General features: G+C 39.3%; 1 protein-coding gene across 5 annotated transcripts in view; it reads left to right on the plus strand.

Moving 5' to 3' along the window:
* Positions 1-23597, plus strand: part of MRTFA (myocardin related transcription factor A) — a 193547-nt gene that overhangs the window by 69730 nt on the left and 100220 nt on the right. For 4 of the 5 annotated variants that reach the window (XM_027592265.2, XM_027592261.2, XM_027592260.2 and 1 more), the window contains one exon: positions 8811-9072. Coding sequence is in view for 3 of the 5 variants with exons in the window: in XM_027592261.2 (XP_027448062.2) it covers positions 8811-9072 (262 nt within the window). In the remaining 2 variants the exon portion in view is untranslated. Of the gene's footprint in view, positions 1-8810; positions 9073-23597 lie in introns of those variants that run through there. The other variant, XM_027592266.2, reaches the window with a different exon arrangement.

The raw sequence follows: 23597 nt of genomic DNA on the forward strand, positions 1-23597 counted from the left end.
ACCTGTCAGTCCTATTCGTTTTTTATGGCTATTCTCAAATATTAATATTACCTCTCTCAGGAAGCCTTTTCTGATCTTCTGTATATTTCTATTTAAACATAAATACCTACCTGTGACAAAACTTTCTTCCCTCTTTTTTCTTTATCAGTGCTTTGATTGTGTATATGATGTGGTTGCTGTGAGGATAATATAGTCAGTAAATTAACAAATATTTATTGAGTTTCTATTCTGTGTCAAGTATTATAGTTAATATATATTATAGTCAAGTTAATAAGACAAGTATTATAGTCAAGTATTATAGTCAAGTTAAAATACAAAGGGACAGGGCGCCTGGGTGGCTCAGTTGGTTAAGCGACTGCCTTCGGCTCAGGTCATGATCCTGGAGTCCCGGGATCGAGTCCCGCATCGGGCTCCCTGCTCAGCAGGGAGTCTGCTTCTCCCTCTGACCCTCTTCCCTCTCGTGCTCTCTATCTCTCATTCTCTCTCTCTCAAATAAATAAAAAAATCTTAAAAAAAAAAGTTTAAAAAAATACAAAGGGACAAAATTCCTTTGCTCAATAAACTTAGCATCTAGTGGAGGATCAATCCATTATAATAGTAGTAAAAGTAAGCAGTAGTAGTAGCAAACCTGGGATCTTATGGAAGCTGATCTATAAGAAGGGGATGGATAATAGGGAGATGGGGGTAGGTTGGGGAGGAAGAGACAATTCTAGGTGGTCACATGTAGAGAGCAGCATAACAAGTACATATGGTTGGAGCAGAGGGTGCTTAAGAGAAGTGGTGAGAAGTGAAGAACTACTCTGAAGGGCCTTGTACTGTTTTAAATGAAGAGGCAGTGTTATACTGTTACCATTAACCACTTTGTTGGGAGAAGAGAGAAAACTTAGCTGACTGATGCCCTATAGAATGACCAGGTGGAGCTGAAAACCTGAAGTGAGCAAAGGCCATAGCTTCATGGAGCTTCCTGAAAAAAATTACTTGGGAGATAAAACTTCCGTTGCTTGAAATGTCTTCATACAGTTGATTGATAGGCTGTATAGCAATTCTCATTCGAAAATAAATTTTTCTTTTCAGAATTTGAAGGCATACTGTACTATCTCACTTTCCAGTGTTGATGTCATTTACCATATCTCGCAGTTTTGTGGGTAAGGAATTTAGGCAGGGCTTAGCTTAGGGATTCTTCTGCTCCACATGGTATTAACTTGGGTCCACATGGTGGCATTCAGCAAATGACTGGGCTTGTCTGGAGGGACCAAGCGTGTAAATGCCTGACACTTTGGTGGGGATGTCTAGAAGGCTAGTCTCAACTGGATCCATATTCCTTTCAGGATAGTCTTTAGACAACTTTTTTTTTTTTTTTTTTAAGATTAGAAAATTAAAAAAAAATTGTTTTATTAAAGATTTCATTTTTAAGTAATCTCTACATCCAATGTGGGGCTTGAACTCACAACCCAGATTTCAAGAGTTGTGTACTCTACTGACTGAGCCAGCTGGGCGCCCCTAGACTTCTTTTTATGGTTTCTCCAGCAGAGTAGTTAGACTTCTGTCTGGGAACACAGGGCTCCAAGAGACCAAGATAAAAGCTACCAGTTTCTCAAAAATCTATACCTGGAACTGGCATAGCATCACTTCACTCTACTCCGTTGGTAAAGGCAGTCAGGCCAGCTCAGATTCGGTGGAGGGGAAATAGACCTTACTTATCAGTGGGACAAGTGTCAGAGAATTTGCAGCCACACCACTCTTCCATGTGCCTTCCACTCTTTTTAGGTAGATGTTATATTTTTCTGTTTCTTTTAGTCCTTGGTTTTAGATGATTTCTATGATGAAGAGGTAAGGGAAAGGCCGTTTATATGCCGTCGCTAGATATCTGAGTAGTTTTTAAGACATCTGAAGATAATGGGGGTGATAGTGACAGAGATAAGGGCAAGACTTGATATTTTCCTCACTTCCTGTGGGACCCAGGGCAGTGCCTAGTACATACATAATAAACTCTCAGAAAGTTCTTGTTCTTGAATTCCTTTGTGTCAGATTCATCTGTATATATATGTCTGCTTAGACAGTAAGAGTAAGATTTTGGTTTATCTAGTATTGAAGATAAATCAAGGAAAATAAGAACCTATCCATCTAAAGGGAAGTTCACTAATAGATTAAAACAGTTTTTATACAGAATTTTTTTTTCAGGGAACCATATCATTTGGTTGCATAAATTAACTCAGTCATAGGTCATAATAAAAAAAATCCTGCTAGTATATACTTTTTTAGAGTTATGAGCTGTCTGCCTGAGCTCTTCCATTTCTCTAACACATTTTGTGTTTTTGCTTCTAGTTACATATGCCACTCGGCACCAGCAGAAGGCATGTAGCCCAAAAAGGGGGTGGGGTGGAGAAAAGATGAGGCGGAATCAAGCCAGCAAGAGAGTGAAACAGATGGGTTGTGGGAGATGACCCTGCCCCCATGTTGTTTTTGTTCTGGCTGCTACTGATCACATGTGAATCAGCAGCCAAGAAATTGGAGTTGGTGATCCTATGATGAAAAAAAAGTTTGATCTCGGACTGAGTGGAATTATAAATTTACAACACTAAAACATAGATTTTTTTTCTTTTGGTTCTTTTAATTTACTTTTCCTCTGAGACATTTCAGAAAGTATTTTGTTTGAGATACAACTTTTTTATTTTTCTAAATAATACAATACATATAATCTGAGATAAATATTACACTTTTAGGTTCTTTTTCATGCAGGTTATACAGTAAATAAAATTTTAAGAGTATTTAGTAATTGGTAGAGGAGACATTTTAATACATGGTGACTGTACCTCCACATTTTTGGATCTTGTCTCTAGATTGTCAGTTTACTAGGACTTTCTTCTGTGGGCTGTTTAAAAATGAGTAGAAAGTAATATATTTGCTAGAAATAAATCTTCCCAATATATACGTATTTTATGCTAAATATTCTTTTCTTTTGTCAGTGCTTGATTTTGACTTTTATTTGGCTTATTTTCTAAGGTCAAGGTCAAGATTGAGGACACCTTGCTTTATGTCTTACCAAGTCTTCACTTTGTTCTATGGAATAACCTTATTGTTTTTTTAAAAGATTTTATTTATTTATTTGACAGAGGAGACACAGCAAGAGAGGGGACACAAGCAGGGGGAGTGGGAGAGGGAGAAGCAGGCTTCCCGCGGAGCAGGGAGCCCGATGTGAGGCTCGATCCCAGGACTTTGGGATCATGACCTGAGCTGAAGGCAGACGCATAACGACTGAGCCACCCAGGTGCCCCTGGAATAACCTTATTTTTTTAAAAAAGCATTATAAGCATGTTATCTAGCATACACACATGTAGAGAGAATAATAGTATGAGTCTCCATGTACCCAATACTCAGCTTCAACAGTTACCAACATTCTGCCACTCTTGTTTCATCTAACCCCCCCATCCCCTGGCCTGTGATTTTATGGAAGAGTTTCGTTGTAATGCAGTTTAATAATGGTATTTTAAAAGGATATATCCTGAAACTTTTGAAATCAGTAATATATATATGTATTTTAATTTGACAGAGAGAGAGAGAGCAGGAACACAAGCAGGGGGAGTGGGGGAGGGAGAAGCAGGCTTCCCCCTGAGCAGAGAGCCCAATGCAGGGCTCAATCCCAGGACCCTGAGATCATGACCTGAGTCAAGGCAAACGCTTAACGACTGAGCCACCCAGGTGCCCCTGAAATCAGTAATTATTGAAAACATTAATAGATACCACCATAGCATGTAATTTACCCAATAAAAGTATGTGGTAAAGTATACATATGAAAATTTTAAGTGATCTCCAAGCCCTTAATGATCCCATAAATATGGAACTTAATCAGTTACTAAGCTATTAAACTGCTTTATTCCATTCAGAATTTATTTTTTCAGATTTTCTCAGTAAAGAGTTTTTCATTTTTTTTTTTTAAGATTTTTTTTAATTTATTTGACAGGGAGAGACACAGTGAGAGAGGGAATACAAGCAGGGGGAGTGGGAGAGGGAGAAGCAGGCTTCCCGCTGAGCAGGGAGCCGGATGCCGGGCTAGATCCCAGAACCCTGGGATCATGACCTGAGCTGAAGGCAGACGCTTAACGACTGAGCCACCCATGTGCCCCAAAGCAGTTTTTCAGATGGCTTTTTCTTTCATTCCAGACATTGACAGGCACAATCATAATTGCATCACTACAGAATTTGACACTCCTGGGATGCCTGGGTGGCTCAGTCGTTAAGCGTCTGCCTTCGGCTCAGGTCATGATCCCAGGGTCCTGGGATCGAGCCCCGCATCAGGCTCCCTGCTCTACGGGAAGCCTGCTTCTCCTTCTCCCACTCCACCTGCTTGTGTCCCCTCTCTTGCTGTGTCGTTCTCTGTCAAATAAATAAATAAAATCTTAAAAAAAAAAAGAATTTGACACTCCTTTAATCTATTAAAAATGTGTGTGTGTGTATGTATATATATATTTTAAAGATTTTATTTGAGAGTGCGAGCAGGAGCAGGGGGGAGGGGCAGAGGGAGAGGGAGAAGCAGACTCCCCACTGAGCAGGGAGCCTTGACATGGCAGGGCTCAATCCCAGGACCCCTAGATCATGACCCGAGCCAAAGGCAGACACCTAACTGACTGAGCCACCCAGGCACCCCTAAAAAAGTATGTGTTCTAAGAAAATCACTTTTTAAACTTAGTTTTTCCCTTCATGCCTAGTCCTAGACCTAGGTTGACTTTCTTGTGGGGGCCATTTTCCACACTTCAATTTTTTTTTTTTTTTATATTTTCTGGAAGTACTGATTATGTGCATTAAGTGCATGCCAGAATTACAGACTCATGCAGTTTAAATTCAAGCTTCATTTTTAAAAAAGCTTGGTGGGCGCCCGGGTGGCTCAGTCGTTAAGCATCTGCCTTCAGCTCAGGTCAGGATCCCAGGGTCCTGGGATCGAGCCCCGGTTGGGCTCCCTGCTCAGCGGGAAGCCTTCTTCTCCCTCTCCCACTCCCCCTGCTTGTGTTCCCTCTCTGCTGTGTCTCTCTCTGTCAAATAAATAAAATTGTTTGGAAAAAAACAAAAAGCTTGGTATTCTGTGATGGATTTTTATCGTTCCTTGAGTAGTAACATGTGTAAATATCGAATCTGAATCTCAGCAATAATAATAATATAATTCAAAGTAATAGGAGTAAGGTTGTTCTGAATTAGTGAGACCTAAATTTTAAGAATAGATGTTTTATTCTTTCAAGCTCAATGAATAATATGAGTTAACTTAGTAAATTAGTAAATTACCTTTTTAGGTAAATTTTTCAGTTTTCTAGTGGGAGGTATGAACTCATAATCAGGAGTGATTTCACAACTTTCTTTCCCCAGTTTTACTGAGCTATAACTTACACACAACACTTTTGAGTTTAGTGTTTAGCATGAGGATTTGACTTACATATACTGTGAAATGATTGCCACCATATGTTTGGTTTTAACATCCATCACCTCATATAGATACAAAAACAAAAAGAAGTGTTGTTTTTTTTCATTGTGTTGAGGAACTTTTAGGATTTAGTCTCTTAACAACTGTGAGATACACCATACAGCAGTGTTAACTGTGGTCTCATGTTGTATATTACATCTCCAGGACTTACTTATCTTTAATTGGAAGTTTCTACCTTTTGACCACCTTCATCCAAATTTCCTCCCCCCCACCTTGTAACCATAAATCTAAGTGAGATCATACATTGTCTTCCTCTGACTTACTTCACTTAGCATAATGCCTTTGAGGTTCATCCACGTTGTGGCAAATGGCAGGATTTCCTTCCTTCCTTATGGCTGAATGGTATTTTATTGTATATTAACAGTTGTTTATACAAAACCTGTTACTGTATGTGAAGCTACTTTTCCTGGGTCTTAGGGCTGAAGTTTTGATACTGTCCTCCTCCTACTTTCCTTTAGGACTCACGAGTTCTTGTTTTTTAAAAAACACACATCTCCATGCGCATGTGTGTGGATGTGTGAGCATGTGCACATATGTATCAGGGTAGGGAAAGGGTACTGAGGACTGCTGTCCTAAGGAGTTTGGGTCTCAGAGGATCCTTGAATATCATAAAATTGAATCTTTTAGTCTAAAAAGGCTGCTGTTAAGGAAAACAAACATGCTCTTTCAGAGTCGGTGGTAAAGAGTACTGAGCCAAGGGGCGCCTGGGTGGCTCCGTTGGTTAAGCGACTGCCTTCGGCTCAGGTCATGATCCCAGGGTCCTGGGTCCTGGGATCGAGTCCCTCATCGGGCTCCCTGCTCGGCAGGAAGCCTGCTTCTCCCTCTCCCACTCCCCCTGCTTGTGTTCCCTCTCTCCGTGTCTCTCTCTGTCGAATAAATAAATAAAATCTTTAAAAAGTACTGAGCCAGATGGATTAATCATGTATAACAATTTTTTCCCCTAGTGCACACAGAGACACAGCTTAAATGGTTAAGTCACAGGCAAGATGGGAAAAAAATTCTTTGAAGGTTAGATTCTGGATTTTCTTAGACGTCTGTGGTTTTCTAATTCCTAAAATTGTTCAAGCCCTAAAAAAATCCTTTTCCATTGTTTGCCCATACTATCTTAGAATATTAAGTTCCTAGTATTGAATCCCTAACTTTTTTTCTTTTGAACTTGCCTCACTCAAGTCTTCTTCCAGCCTTTTTGGAGTAGAGAGTCCTTTTTTTTTTTTTTTTAAAGATTTTATTTATTTGACAGAGAGAGAGAGAGCGGGAGAGGGAACACAAGCAGGGAGAGTGGGAGAGGGAGAAGCAGGCCTCCCGCCGAGCAGGGAGCCCGATGCGGGGACTTGATCCCAGGACCCTGGGACCATGACCCGAGCCAAAGGCAGACGCGTAACCACTGAGCCACCCAGGCTCCCCAAGAGTCCTTCTTAATATCTTTGTTCTTTTTAATGTCAATCCCCCATCTTCCTTGCTCTAATCTGGATCTTTTCCAATCCATTTTATATTTATGAGGTGTATCAGTCAGAACTATGACCATGTTTGGGCACACTGTAGCCTTATATGAAGATAGAATGTGATGGTCTTTTTACTTTTTAGTTTTTAATGCCTTTCTTCATTTCGTGGTTTTTCAGTATTTTATTGGTTTCCTCATCTCCAAATTAAAGTGTTCACTGAAGCCTACAGGGAATTCCTAGGTCCTTTTTCTAGATTAAGAACTATAGCTTTTTTGGGATGCCTGGGTAGTTCAGTTGGTTAAGCGTCTGCCTTCAGCTCAGGTCATGATCCCGGGGTCCTGGGATCAAGTCCTGTGTTAGGCTCCTTGCTCAGCGGGGAGCCTGCTTCTCCCTCTCCCTCTGCCCCTCCCTCTGCCCCTCCCCCTGCTTGTGCTCTCTCTCTCTCTCTCTCTCTCTGACAAGTAAATAAAAAAAAAAAAAAGACCTGTAGCTTTTTCATTATACAAACAATATATATGTGTTTTAGAGAAATTTGGAAACTAAAGAAAGTAAAAAGAAAGAAAATTGTTCATAATCCAGTCAAAACCCATTTTGTGTTTTTGGTGTATCTCCTTATTATCTCTTTTTCCTCTGGATAATATTTTTATATATGAGTATGCATTTTCATATCTTTTCTTACACATTAGATCATTTTTTATATTTTAAATGCTTTATAAAAATAATTCTTAACTGCATAGTAGGGTTCAGTGAATGAATAAATTCCTAATTCACTTAACCCTGAGTCCATGCTATGCTTGTTTTTTTCTTTTTTAGGCCATGCTATGGTTTAATGAAAAGATGCTATTGAAAATATTTTCGTGTTATAATGTATTCTTTATCATTTTTACAGATCTTAGTCCATGGTATGGTTTAATGAAGAGATGCTATTGGAAAGATTTTTGTGTTATAATGTATTCTTTATCATTTTTACCGATCTTGTTCTTATGTTGCCAGGTGTCTTATTTTTAATAACCCATTTCTGGGTATTATGATTAAATATTCATGTAAGTTAAAATAGTTGGGCAAATATCTATCATCAGACATACATCTCTTTTTTTTATGAAATCTAATGGCTTGGACATTTTTTTTTCTTTCAGGTAAGCTATACAATCAGCGTGGGGCTTGAACTCACAACCCCAAGATCAACAGTCCCATGCTTTATCAACTGAGCCATCCAGTCGCCCTGGGAATTATTTTCTTAAAGAAATTTTCTCCCCCAGATAATGTTGGTACACTATAACACTTTAATACCTTTTGGATACTCATTAAAGTGTTATTTCTCAAGGTACTTCCCCTTGGTAGTTGGAGGATAACATTTATTCCATAACTATTTCTCCGGTCACTATATCCTTTTATCCCAATATAAGTTGTGTGTGCTGCTTTTATTTCAATTGAATGTTGTCCTCCTGAGTGATGTAGTTGAGGACAGTATCAGACTTGAAATCACATGCACTCTGTGAGCATAGTAAATATTAATTACTTAATTTAAAAAAGATTTTATTTTATTTATTTTAGAGAGAGAGACCAAGAGAGCACAAGCAGGAGGGACAGAAAGAGAGGGAGAGAGAATCTGAAGTAGGCCTCCCTGCTGAGTGCAGAGCCCATTGTGGACCTTGATCTCGTGACCCTGAGATCACAACCTGAGCCGAAACCAATTGTTGGACGCTTAACTGACTGTGCCACCCAGGCACCCCAGTAAATATTAATTTAAAAATGGTGCTGCCTTACTTTAGAGAAAATGCTTAAGATTAATGGTAGCTTGCCAGTAATATAATGTAGAATAGTATTCAGCATATGTCCAGTGGAATAGTCTCTCTTCATAGTGACATCTAAACTTTTGTCTGCCCTTCCATTTCCAGGTTGCCATCACGAAAGCCAAAGTGGATTTCTCCAGTGTAGTGTGCCTGCCCCCTTCCGTCATTGCTGTGAATGGGCTGGACGGAGGAGGGGCTGGCGAAAATGATGATGAACCAGTGCTGGTGTCCCTGTCTGCGGCCCCCAGCCCCCAGAGCGAAGCTGTTGCCAATGAACTGCAGGAGCTCTCCTTGCAGCCCGAGCTGACCCTAGGCCTCCACCCTGGCAGGAATCCCAATTTGCCTCCACTTAGTGAGCGGAAGAATGGTGAGTACATACGGAATTATTGCATTGCCTAATTTGAACCAAGGTCTTCATGTTCTTGTTATAGATGATTACTTTATTTCATGTCTCTTGAAAGTTTCTTTAATCTTACTGTTTTTTATGAAATAGAGAAATAGGAAGTTTAGGTGATCATTATAAACCCTACATTTCCTGCCTGGGTTATTACAACTGCTTTCTGATTTGTCTTTCTACTTCTCTGCTTCTCCCTCCCAATCCCTTCCATAAATTCATTAATTCAGCAAATACTTATTGAACATCATTGTCATAAACTAAGATTAGGGGTTAAATGATAAATAAGCCTTTGTCATTAGGAAACTTATTCTATAGCTTGTCAGTAATCTTTTAGACCTCCCTAGCTTAATACTTTTCAGTGACTGCTTTATAGGATAAAAATAAAAGCCGTGTTTTATAAGGCTTGCAGGGTCTGGTCTCTTTCTGTTTCATTAGCTTCTTCTCTTATCATTCCGCATTTTTAGTCTTTGCTTTTTAAGTTTTTTTTAAAAAAAGATTTTATTTATTTATTAGCGAGAGAGCACACACCCATATTGTGAGTAGGGGGAGGGGCAGAGGGAGAGGTAAAGAATCTCAAGAAGGCTCCTTGCTGAACACAGAGCCTGACAATTTGGGGCTCAATCTCACGACCCCATGACTCAGGTCATGAGATCATGACCTGAGCTGAAATTAAGTCAGACGCTTAACTGACTGAGCCACCCAGGCACCCCTAGTTTTTGCTTTTTATTTTATTTTTAAAGATTTATTTATTTATTTTGAGAGAGAGAGACTGAGCATAGAGGGTGGCACAGAGGAAGAGGGAGAGTGAGAGAATTTCAAGCAGATTCTGAGCTGAGCATGTGGAGCCCTGGGTGGGCCTCAGTCCCATGACCCTGAGATCATGACTTGAATAAAAACCAAGAGTCGGACACTTAACCAACTTTGCTGCCCACGTGCCCCAGTTTTTGCTTTTTAGTACTGTTTACAACCATGCACTGTTGCTTCAAACTTTTAATGAAAAAAAATTATAATTTCTTATAAAAACTTAAGGTTTCAGAAAAGGTGTAAATAGTAATATAGCAAATACTTATGTACTTACATACCATCTGGCTTATGTACTATTTTCCATGGATCTCCGTCTGTTCCCAGGGTAACTGCTGCCCTGAATTTGATATTATATGGCCAAGTAGTTCTGTATTTTTTTAACATATTAATATATTCCTAATAATTCTAAGATATTATTTCTCATTTTTTATATCACATATATATTTATTGGAGAGAGAATTATATGTATTCTTCTGCAACTTGTGTTTATTGTTCAAAATTTATTTTCCTGTGAGTTATTAAAGATATTCTGTAAGTTCATCTCATCTAATCTATGAATCATTATTTATCAGTAGTCCTACTTTTCTGTACTGATCTTTAGTGTCAGCCTTACCTGTTTCTCAGTGTGCATGAGTTAGTTTTTATGCCCTTTGTTCTGTTTCATTGGTCTCTGTTCACCTCTGTGTTGTACTACATCATCTTAGTTACTGTTGCTTAATGATGAGTCTTGTTGCTTGTTATGATAGTCTTTCCTTGCCTTTTCTGTCTCCAGAGTTGTCTTGGCTGTTCTTGCCCTTTTTAATTTTCCATAACTTTAGAATCAGCTTGTGGAGTTATGCAAAAACAAACAAACAAACAAAAAAACCAAAAACCTCATTTTTTTCTCCATTTTATTATGAAAAATTTCAAATGCAGAGTTTTACAACGAATACCTTTATGTCCACCTCTTAAATTCTACCATTAACATTTTGTTATACTTACTTTGTAACATATCTATCTATCCTTCTATCAATCCATCGTATTTTTTACATTTCCAAGGAAATTGCAGACACTAGCACACTTTCATTTTATTGACGTATATAGTGTTAATATAGAATAACACACAAATTGTAAGTGTCCTGATTATTGAATTGTCACAGAGCTTACATACCTGTGTTTAATTGCTACTTTGTTAGGAGATATTCCTAGCACCCATAACCATCTCATGTGCTTCTTCCCAATCAGTATTCCTTCTTTTTGCCCAAAGGAAAATACCATCCTCACTTCTAACACCATGAATTAGTTTTATTGGTTTCTAAACTTTATGTAAATGGAATCATGCTGTATGTGTTCTGTTGCTGTCTTGTTTTAAAATTCATTTGTGTTGAATTGTGTGTGGCTCTAGCTTATTTTCATTGCTATATAATTAATCCATTTTATGAATATAGTGGAATTTGTTTTACTTTTGGTGGGTATTTGGGTTGTTTTAGTTTGGGGCTATTATGAATTATGAATCAAGAAACATAAAATTCTTGTGTATGCCTTTTGGTGTACTTGTTGGGATTTTGATTTGAAATATATAACTTATAGGTTAATGGGGAGAACACACATTTTACATATTGGGTACTAGTTTTATCTGTCCATTAGTTAGGTTTTTTTTTTTAAAGATTTTATTTATTTATTTGACAGAGAGAGACACAGCAAGAGAGGGAACACAAGTAGGGGGAGTGGGAGAGGGAGAAGCAGGCTCCCCACTGAGCAGGGAGCCCGATGCGGGGCTCGATCCCAGAACCCTGGGATCATGACCTGAACAGAAGGCAGATGCTTAACGCCTGAGCCACCCAAGCGCCCCTGTCCATTAGTTAGTTTTATCTCTCCAGTTAAATAGGTCTTCTTTGATGTCTTTCCACAGAGCTTACAATTTTCTCCATAAAGGTCATGCAAATATTTTTTTGCATATGTCTTTTTATGGGGGGTAGACATTATCAGTGGTATATTTTTATAAAATATTTTCTGACTGATGCTGGGGAATAGAAATACCAAACTTTTTAAAGTTTTTTTTTTTTTTTAAAGATTTTATTTATTTGACAGAGAGAGACAAAGCAAGAGAGGGAACACAATCAGGGGGAATGAGAGAGGGAGAAGCAGGCCTCCCAATGAGCAGGGAGCCCGACATGGGACTCGATCCCAGGACCCTGGGATCATGACCTGAGCCGAAGGCAGACGCTCAACGACTGAGCCACCTAGGTGCCCCGAAATACCAAACTTTTTTAAAACTCCCGTGACTCTTCTACATTTATGCCCTCTATTTGAGATACCACTCTGTCCCTACTCTTCTTGCCAACTCTTACTTGTCCTTCAGCATTCTGTTCAGGCATCATTCCCTTTAAGAAGCCTGTCCTAACTCAGTGTTAGGTATCCTTCTTTTGATTTGACCAATTACCTTTTATCAGTATACTTCATCACTATATTGTAATCGGAATTCTCCTGTCAGCAGCATGAGTGAGCCTTTGGAAACTGAACTCAGACCCTGTTATGCTTCTCTCACAACCCTCAGTGTCTTCCTGTGAGGGTTACGATGAAATCATAGTTTTGTTTTGTTTTGTTTTTTTTTTTAAGATTTATTTATTTATTTTAGAGAGAAAGTGAGAGAATGTGCCCTCAAGCTGGGGGAGGGGCAGATAGAATCCTTAAACAGACTACCCTGCTGAATGCAGAGCCTGATGCAGGGCTTGATCTCACAACCTTGAGATCATGATCCAAGCTGAAATCAAGAGCCAGATGCTCAACCAACTGAGCCACCCAGGCGCCCCAGTATGATAGTTTTAATGATGTGGGCCTGGTATCCTCTCTGACCTGATTTTTTCTTATCTCTGTCCCCTCGCTTAGTCTACTCTGATTTAGCCACACTGACTTTCTTGCTGTTTCTTGAACACATCAAGCATGCTTCTGTCCCAGGGCCTTGGTACTTGCTGTGCTTTTACTGAGGTTCCTGCACAAATGTCATTTCCTCAGGGTCATTTCCTCAGGGAAGCCTTCCCTACCTGACTTATCTTAAATAGCACCTCCCATTACTCTCTGTCCTCCTCTGTTTTTTTCAAGCACTTATTATTATGGTGTGTGTGTGTTTGTATATGTGTGTGTATATATTTATTGTCTATATTCCCCTGCCTTTGGTAGTTTGTTTCACAAGGCCAGTGGGCAACCAATAAATATTTGTCGAATGAATAGATGAATGGTTTACTTATTTGTTCCATTAGAGGCAAGAACTCTGTTTTTACATCCATAGTGGGAAATGTAATGGAAACTCAGACAGTTTTTATTTTGGGAAATAATGGACACTCAAGCATTTTTTTGGTGTTCTTTTCTCATTTCTCATTTTTATTTTTCTTCCCCAAGATGGCAGAGACTTCAGCTTATTTATATGGTAAGGGGAAAGAGTCCGGAGGGAAAAGCTGAAGAAAGAAAAGGCGAAAGGGTAACTGAGATGATGTGAGGGGATGGGATTTAAAGGTATTGGCTCTGCCTTGAGCACAGGTAAGGGCTATGATTCCTCTGGGGTAGGAGGAATGGCAGTGAAGGTGATGACAGACGGCAAACAGCAGACCGCTAAAATCTTGGGCAGGAAGTGGAGGAAATTGATGCTGACAGCTGTGAGGGTCTCAGGGGAGTCAAGAGCAGCTGTTGCAGGAGTGTTGGTGCATCTTCAGCCTTTCTCTCTGAACTCTAGCATATAAATCAGTTGAGCTTTTTCCCTATTTTGAATCAACAACTTTCTAACCTTCCTAAGATTCTGAAAGAGCAGGTTATATCATTCTACTTTCCCACATTCCAGAGACTTCACTGTGTTCTGGCTTCTGTCCCTATGTCTCTTCAGAAACTGCCATCACTGAAGTCATTAGTGTTCTTGTAGATCAAATAGGCACTCTTCATCCTGTTTGACCTCTTTGTAGCATTTGACATGATTGACCACTCCCTCCGACCTGCAACTTTTCCTCCACTGACATCAGTGACGTTATTACTCTTCTTGGCCTTTTCAAGTCTGCTTTTATATCCACTCTCTTTTCTGCTCAGACCTTTTGCCACCTTTCTCTACCCACCTCTTAAATTTTGTTACTCCCCAGTGTTGAGCTGTAGGGCTCCTTTACTTCTTACTCTGTATTTTTATTTTGAATGATTTCCCCCAGAACTTTGGCTCTAACCACCATCAAATGCAGTTGGTTGATGCCTGTATTACATCTCCAGGTCCGGTCTCTCCCCCAAGCTGCAGACTCCTGTGCTCAGCTGTCCAGCACCTCCGTAGGATATGCTGCAGACTCCGTATGTTTGGAGTCTTAACTCCTCATCCACCTGTAGTTCCTGCTGAGTTCTCTGTTGTAGGAATTGGCACCTCCCTCCACCTAGATGTTCAAATAAGGGGTTGTCTTATTTTGTTTTCTTCCTAAATGGAAACTTTAAGAGTTTTGTTTTATAATCAGATAAAATGTAGGAAAAAGAAGGTAAAAATTTCCTCATAGTTACACAGTTCAGTGATAGCCAGTGGCAGCAGTTAATATTTTTTTCTGTCAGTTTTTGTGTGTTCATTTATTTATTCTTACACACATATACTCTGTGTAACTTATTTTCATGTAATTTTATTTCATGAGATTTTCCTATATCATTCAGTGGTCTTAAAAACATTTTTCCCTCCACTTCATATTTGAATTGTGTATTGAATTGTGTATCTGTAACAGTTAGCCAGTCTCCTATTATAAGACCTTAATTGTTTTTATTTTTTTTCTGTTATAAATAATACTGCAGTAAACATCTTGGTATATAAATCTTGGTGTAAGTAACTGTAGGACATACTCTTAGAAGTAGGTGGCAAGATATGGACATAAAGTTTTTCCCTTCTTGTTGTGAAAGTAACATGTTTGGGTATGAAGTTTTTACTTTTTTAAGTCACTGTTTCCAAATTGTCCCGCAGAAAGATGATAGCATGCTAATTTTGGAAGTAATTTTTTTATTCCATCTCTCTTCTACCTGCTTCCTCTTTCTTCCCAGCCACCAGCCACCAACTTTTTTACATTCTGCAGTGTTCATATCTACTGAATTCATTCTTTTCTTGCCATCTTTACAACTGCCACTTAGTGCAGATTCTTAATAATGCCTTTCTCGGGGGCACCTGGGTGGCTCAGTCGTTAAGTGTCTGCCTTTGGCTCAGGTCATGATCCCAGGGTCCTGGGATCGAGCCCCACATCAGGCTCCCTGCTCAGCGGGAAGCCTGCTTCTCCCTCTCCCACTCCCCCTGCTTGTGTTCCCTCTCTGTGTCTCTCTCTGTCAAATAAATAAATAAAATCTTTAAAAAAAAAATACCTTTCTTGGATTACTGCAGCGATGGCCTTTTAACTGGTCTTACCTTGTTTCTAATCTTGTCCCTGTGGCCCCTGGGATGATTTTTCTAAATGATAAATGAGGTTCCTGCTCTCCTGGTTGAAATCACTTCGTGGTTCCCCTTTCCTCCAGGGTAAAGCTTATTATGTTCTTCAGGATGGTAAACCAGGTCCGTCAAAGCCAGCTCCTGCCCCGCCCCTCATCTCTTCCCACTTACACTAAAAGATTTGGGATTTCCCAAAGAGATAGACTTTCACATCTCAGTTTCACTTCGTATCCTGTTTTTTTTTTTTTTTCCCTTCCCTGAATGACTTTTCTCCTCCTAACATTTCCATCTAGTCAAGAATCAGGGGAAGGTGCCGCTTCCTTCAGGGTTCTTCCTTAGACTGCCAGCTTGGGCTAGGGGTTTGTTCTTTCAGTGTTCTTCCAAACTACCCTGTGTGTAATATCTACTTGTTTTTTATTATATTTGACTAGAAGAGAAGCTTTCTGAATGCAGGGATTATGTCTGTTTTACTTATTGTGGTATTGTTGGTACCTAGTCAAAAATTTTAGTGTGCTGATGAATCAGCTAGAGTGCCTGTTAAATGCAGACTCCAGTGTAGATCTGGGAGAGGCCTGAGGTTCCACGTCTCCAACCAGCATGCAGGGGATGCCAGTACTGTTGGTCTGGAGGACCACACTCTGAGTAGCAAAGTCTTAGAATGTGATTAAGTGTTAGATGAATGTTTGTTGAATGTACGAGCAAATGAATAAATGGTGAAACTGAAACTATTAACGCACTGAAACATTGACTTCTTAGATTTAAGCAATTAAGAAAGTGATTGTTGACTCTGTTGCTGGACAGAAGAAAAAAACCCAGTTTAATTCAGGGTTTAGGTAATTTGGAAGAAAGACTTTCTGAGTCCATTCCTGTATAGGTGAAATATGTTGTGGAATAATTCTTTTATTCTCTTAATTAGTGATAGAACATTTAGATCACAAGTTTTAACTATTTTTTTAAGTTGACCTCTAAAAATTTGAAATTTTCTTTTTTTAAAAAAGATTTATGTACTTGAGAGAGAGTGAGAGTGCGTGTGAGCGGGGGGGGGGGGGGGGGCGGGCAGAGGGAGAGAGAGAGCATCTCCAGCAGACTCCCTGCTGATCTCAGAGCCTGATGTGGGGCTTAATCTCAGTACCCTGAGATCATGAACTGAGCCAAAATCAAGAGTCAGATGCTCAACCAACTGAACCACTCAGGCACCCTAAATTTGAAATTTTCTATATAATCCCAGTGTGTAAAACAACTATTCTGGTTGAATGAAACTTAAGTGGAGAAGCCAGACCCCCACTTACTTGGCATCCTTCTTGCCCCTCAGGAAACTCTTGAAAAAGCACAAGTTGAAAACTTCTGATCTGGATCACGGATCTCCTGTAATTTGAGCTGTGTCTGAGACAACCTCTTCAGTTGCTAGAATGGCTTCCTAACTGACAAGGGTCCCAAATTGATTACTTGTGATCATGCTTAGAAGGGAATATGGATACTTGAAACTGACAAACCTAATGTTGTATACAACATAACTATCATTTTGGCAAGAGAAAAGAAACCCAAGGAAGTGAAATTGTGTTGAACACCAGAAAGGAGATAGTAGGGGGAAAACTGTTAATTAGAATAATACTGAAGGGGAGGAGAGGGGCTTAATAAAGAAATATTCTGTAAGAAGTTTGATGACTACAAAATAACTTAGTGATAAAATGTATGTCAGTGACCAGAAATACTAATTGCCTAGCAAAAATCACCAATTATCAAAATCAGGTTCTCTTACTATAGGGAGAAAATAGGAAATATTGATCAAGTTTCTTTTTTATTCCATCCAGCAACCACCAGTTAAATGTCTGGACAGGGGCAGTATTCTCAGTGTCTGGTTGCAGGGTCTTCTACTTGTGTACCTCAGTGGTGCTTCTTCCTGTCAGGAGGGGTAAGAGGCTGTATGTCCCAGGGAGAAGATCATTATTATATTTTATGCCAGATCTTCTTTACGTGGCTGTTTATAAGAAGGTAAAGATAAGAGCAGAAATGGAAAATCCTTGAGAAGATTGTGATATTGGAAAGTGTGTAGTTCTAGAGCAGAATAAATTCTAGAGTTAGGAGGTGCTTTTTCATGGATGGTGTACTGTGTATTGGAAGAATGGAGTGAGAAATTTCTTTCTTCTCAGATCGATTTCACTTAGAACCATATCTTATATAAAAATTCAGTGATTTAGTAAGGGACCTTACAGGGCAATAGGCAGTGAAGGTCCTGATACCTCTATTTCCTAAACAGGGGAAGAAGTTGGAGCTCTAATGAGAAGAGGTGCCTTTCGTTAACCCAGCCCTTATTAGCCTAATTGGAAAAAGTTAGTAGAGAAGTTTCAAGGTGTGTGTGTGTGTGTGTGTGTGTGTGTGTGTGTGTGTGTATGTGTGTATTAAAGATTTTATTTATTGGACAGTGAGAGACACAGTGAGAGAGGGAACACAAGCAGGGGGAGTGGGAGAGGGAGAAACAGGCTTGCTGCTGCGCAGGGAGCCCGATGCAGGGCTCAATCCCAGACCCTGGAATCATGACCTGAGCCGAGGGCAGACACTTAATGACTGAGCCACCCAGGCACCCCCAAAGTATACTTTTTAAATATTATTTCTCTGTCTTCTTCTAGGCTGAGCATTTACATCTAAAAGATAAAATTGAGTGCGGGTGGCTCAGTTGGTTAAGCATACAGCTTTTGATTTTATCTCACTCAGGTCTTGATCTCAGGCTTGTGAGTTCAAGCCTTGTGTTGGAGCCCATTAAAAAAAAAAAAAGATAAAATTGATCTCCCTGTGGATCCTCTCCAGTCTGGGCTTGGAGAAGTCTGAAAGTACCTCTTTAAAGATTAACCCGACTGGCTCCAACTAAGAGTTCTGGCATATGTTAAGTGAGTTTATCCAATGGGAAATTTAAGTTTCACTTTGCTTCTTCCTTTAATGGCATGGTGCTCTTTGGCTGTCTTTACGTATCCACCTCTTCTTAACACTAATCTGGTATTATTGGTTTTTTAAGTATGAGTTTCAGAACTGAGTCTGCATAAGGCTTATGTTCAGGAGCCCCTAGGATGGGAGCTGAGATACCTTTTGCTTCTTTTTCTCATTACAAATATATTGCATTTCACTTATCTTATAGATTTTGTGGGCAAGCAGGGGAATTTTGCCAGAATTCGTATTTCAAGGCTTCTATTGAAAAGTGCATTCCATGTTCCATATGATCAAATTACAAATGGACTTTTGGAATGTAATCCATTTATAAGTTGAGGACTTGCTTATATCCTAAGAGATGTGCCTCTTGAAGTTCAGGAATCATAGATTTAAGACATAGTGAATAATAATTAGCTGGAATGCGTTACTCAGAAGGCACTGCCGACAAAAGTTAGATAAATTAATGATGACAAGTTCATAAAGGTTTCTAAGAGAAATCTTGTATTTGGGAGATTATATTCTTGACCTTTTATTTTGTCCTTGACTCTTAAAATTTTATTTCAGGACAATCATTTGTACCTTTCTACAGTTCTGCTGTTGTTCACTGCCATGACCACTATGGAAATTAGTATTCATCAGTTATTTATGAAGTGCCTGTAGTAAGAAAGAAACTAAGAAAGACATTGAAAGGTATAAAGAGGAGTAAGTTATACCAGTTACCAGTTTTTGCTCTATTCCCTCCTGTTCCTTTAATGAACAAACCGGTAGCTCTCTTATCAGAGCTAATCAATGTGAAATTTCTTTTTTTGCCCCCGTCCCCATTTTAGGTGCTACAGATTAAATTTGGGGCTAGTGGTCTGTTTATGGGGGATAATTTCTTTGGGACATGGATAGAGGTTGAATAACCAGGCAGCCTTTTTGAAAATGGTGAGATTTACCTTTCTTCTATCCTGTCTTGTCCCCTTCCTAAGCATCCCATGGGCAACTGTCCTGCACTTCTTGTGTTCCGGCCAACGAATCCCTGCTTGAATATTAAAGCTGATGAGACTTGTAGGACTTGAATTTTTGCGCTTTGAAGGAGGTCTCATTCTCATTAGAGAAAGTGCCTTTCTCCAACTCACCAAGGACTGAATAAATAAAGACTTGAAATATCGCCCACAAAAAAATTGCATATATCTTTACTTATAGGAACGTTCATTTCTGAAGCATGATTTAACAGATACGAATATATTTAGAGAACAGTGGGATGGAACCTTTGAAATTATATCTTCTGAGCTGCTTATTAGAGCTTATACTAATCACACACCTCGAAATTAGATTGATGATACATATTTTACCATTCAAGTATTTTTTCTTTTTTGGGGGGGAAAGATAATAACACATATAGAGAAAAAGACATAAAATCATAGGACAGTTTACAGAATAACCATAAAGCAAAGAGTTGTGTAACCACTACTCAATAGCCGCTCATTGTGAGCCCCAGGGAAGCCTCCTGTATGTTCCTCTCTGAAAATAAACCCATCTTTTCTTTTTAGGAGTAGCTGCTGTTTTGACTTCTTGAAAATCATCTGTTTTTACCAATTATATAGTTCTTTTTTTTTTTTTTAAGATTTTATTTGTTTACTTGACAGAGAGACCACTAGAGAGGGAACATGAGCAGGGGGAGTGGGAGAGGGAGAAGCAGGCTTCCCGCTGAGCAGGGAGCCTGATGTGGGGCTTGATCCCAGGAGCCTGGGATCATGATCTGAGCCAAAGGCAGACGCTTAACGACTGAGCCACCCAGGCACCCCCAATTATATAATTCTAAACAGTATAGTTTAGTTGAAGTTTATATGAATGGAATTCTGTATTCTTCTTTTGCTTGACATATGTGGTATTCGTTTATGTATATAGTTTTAGTTCATCCATTTTCATTACTGTATAGTGGATGCACCTATGGAAGAGTACTCCATAATTTTTAGGGAATCTTCTGCTGATGAACATTTGGGTTGTTTCATTTGGGGGGGGGAAGAGGAGCAGAGGGGGAAAGAAAGAATCTCAAACAGATTCCATCTTGAGTGTGGAGCCAATGTGGGGCTCATCTCAGGACGCTGAGCCAAAACCAAGAGTCAGATACTTTACCAACTGAGCCACCCAGGTGCCCCTTAAATTTTTTTTCTAAATGGACTCTCATTAATTGAAAATACCCCCCCCACACACATACACTGATAAGCAAAGCTACCTCTTTCATATATCAAGGACTTACCTCATATGTGCGTGTGTTTCTGAGCTGTTTCCATTGGTCTGTTTGTTGATGCCTGCACCAGGACCTCATAGTCTTAACTATGATAATTATGTAATAAGCTGTTATATGGGAGAAGTAAGTCCTCCTACCTTATTCTTTTTCCAGTCTTTCTTGGCTTATTCTTTTTCCTTTGCATTTCCATATATATGAATTATAAAATCACTGTGGGATTTTGATTAGGAATTTTTGCATTAGCTCTATAAACCAATTTGGGGAGAATTAATATCTTCATGATATTACATGATATATTTTTCCACTTATTTAGATTTTCTATGAGGTCTCCTGATGAGGTTTTATAATTTTTTTGTGTGTTGGTCTTATACATCTTTTGTTAGATTTATTTTTAGAGGTTTTATATATTTTAATGCTATTGTGTTATCCTTGAAACATTTTTTTTTTCTCACTGTTGCTGATCCCCAATTTTTTTTTAAAGGAATAACAGTTTGTATTTGTTACCTGCCATGCTGGGTGGGATGGGAAGTGAGCAGGAGAGAATGGCAATGGAAGGGACATACTAGGTCCTCTTTCATAGGCTTTTCTCTTCCTTTGTGCAAAGTTTAGGAAGTACTCATTTGTTCTGCCTAAGTGTGTAGCCTGTGGAAGAAAGGGCAGATCATGTATTCTTTCTTTGTAAGGGTACGCACTGTATCCTTTCAGTCTTTAGTGTTGCCAGGGGATACTAATTAACTGCTGAGAGAAGTAAAAATTTTGAGTGGGCTGTTTCTGATCTAAATTACAGTATTTTCTTGGGGAAAGGAAAGACTTGTTACTTAAGTTCCTCAGGAAGCCTGGTTGTCAAGGATTTTCTAGATTAGGTCTTCCAGCTAATGTGAAAATGCCCAAATCTTAAGTATGTCAATTCATTAAATGATTCTGTTTAAAATGTGATTTAAATAATTTCTCAACCTACTTCATCTCAGCACTTAGAATAATCAATTTCTCATTCTCAGATATTGTTCTGGGTTCCTGGAGAAAAACAGATACCAGATATAATCTCCCTCTTAAAACAGTGAAACAGAGGGGTGCCTGGGTGGTTTAGTTCGTTAAGTATCTGACTCTTGGTTTTGGCTCAGGTCATGATCTCAGGGTCCTGAGATGGAACCTGTGTCTGGCTCCACACCCAGGGTGGATTCTTCCTCTCGCTCTGGCCCTCTCGCTGCTCACATGCACACTCTCTCTCGCTCTCTCAAATAAATAAATCTTAAAAAACAAAAACAAAAACCAGTGAAACAAAAACAAATGGATCTCATCTCCCAGAGTAAATCGCTGTTAGCGTATGGCTTACTTACCTTGTCTTCTTCCAAATGTACATTTTAAATATAACTAAGCTAATATTATGTTTTCTTCATTCTGCATTACAGCTGAAGATTTTTCAGATGTCATTGAAATGTTTTTATTATTAGCCTTTATAATGGGTATGTAACATTACATTCTGTGCCATCATTTATTTAATTTTTCCCCTCATTGGACATTTGAATCATTTTCTGTTTTTCACACATATGCTAGTATTGAGATGAAAGTCTTTTATTTATTTATTTTTAAGATTTTATTTATTCATTTGAGACAGAGATATGGAGAGGGCATGAGTGAGGGAGAGGGAGAATCAGACTCCCGCTGAGCAGGGAGCTCGATGTGGGGCTCGGTCCCAGGACCTGGAGACCATCATCTGAGCCACCCAGGCGCTCCAGATGAAAATCTTTAAAGGCTTTTTCTGCATTTTGGATTATTTCCTTAGAAGTAGAAATGTTGTCTTAAATAATTTCAAAGTTGAAAAATTCAGTGTCTGTTGAGCACCGTATGTATGTTAAGTATTGGCGAGACAGTAAGGAAAAAGATAGATAAAGTTCACATTGTCATGGAATTTATATTTAGTGAAAGAAAGATTAGAGTTATACAAACCAATTCATAGCTGAAAACTTTGGTAAGTGCTTTGGTGGGGGGCGGAGCACAAGATAATAGCAAATCTCATAGAGATGGTTCTGTTTTGGTGGGGGAGGAGAGGGGAATTGGTTGGGAAAGGCCTCTTTGAGGAAGAGATGTTTAAGCTAACAGCCAAAACACAAGTAGTGGTTGGCCAAACAAAGGAAAGAGGGAATAGCATGTGTTAAGGCTAGGGGAGATGGGGAAGTGGGAGAGGGGACAGGGCACAGGCAAGGATTGTTGGCGAATACTTGGCACAAAACAACTAAAAGAATACCAGTATGTCACTGGAGAGAGGAGAAGGTGATGTGAAGTGAGTAGGTAGATAGGAGCCAGATCACACAGGCCTTTGTAGGCCTCGTGAAGAATTGAGGTTCTTGAGAAATACCTTGTCCCATTCCATTCCAAGTGGCCTGCAAGTTTATACTTCTGTCAACCCTGCATGAGTGCCTGGCTCACTTATTAACATTGATTATCTCATTTGTGAAAGGCTTCATTAATGTGACAAATGAAATGTTTTCATTTCAATTTGTATTTCTTTGATTACTAGTGAGGAAGAACCTTTCCCCAAATGTTTGTAGCCAGTGGGTGTTTCATTGTTTTTGACCATTCAGTTCATTTCCTTGTCCATTAAAACATTATTTTTAACATTCTTCCAAAAGTACTGTTGGGGACCGTTTGTTGGAAATTTGTGGAAGAGTTTCTTACATGTCTCTCACTCAGTATATACTCTGGATAAGGGGCTGGATCAGGTCAAGACTGGGTTTCTTTTGGCTTTGTTATTTTATGATTTGTGGGTATACAAGTCTGTGGAGTTGGGAATTCAAAAGGAAACTGATAAGGGTGCCTGGTCGGTTAAGCATCTGCCTTTGGTTCAGGTCATGATCTCTGGGTCCTGGGATTGAGCCCCATGGCTGGCTCCTTGCTCAGCGGGGAGCCTGCTTCTCCCTCTGCCACCCTTTACCGCCCCCCGCCCCCATGCTCTCTCTCTCAAATAACGAAATAAAATCTTGAAAAAGAAACTGATAAACTCTGGTCTCTGGCCCATTAATTTTCTTAAGAACCAGCTCACATCATCTTTTCCCTAAGAAGCAATCCAAGTCTCTTGTAACCAGAACTAATTGCTGCCTTGTACAACTTGTTTGTACTCTTATTTGGTACTTCATT

This window comes from Zalophus californianus, chromosome 9 (assembly GCF_009762305.2).
Source record: "Zalophus californianus isolate mZalCal1 chromosome 9, mZalCal1.pri.v2, whole genome shotgun sequence".
In the NCBI taxonomy this organism is placed as follows: domain Eukaryota; kingdom Metazoa; phylum Chordata; class Mammalia; order Carnivora; family Otariidae; genus Zalophus; species Zalophus californianus.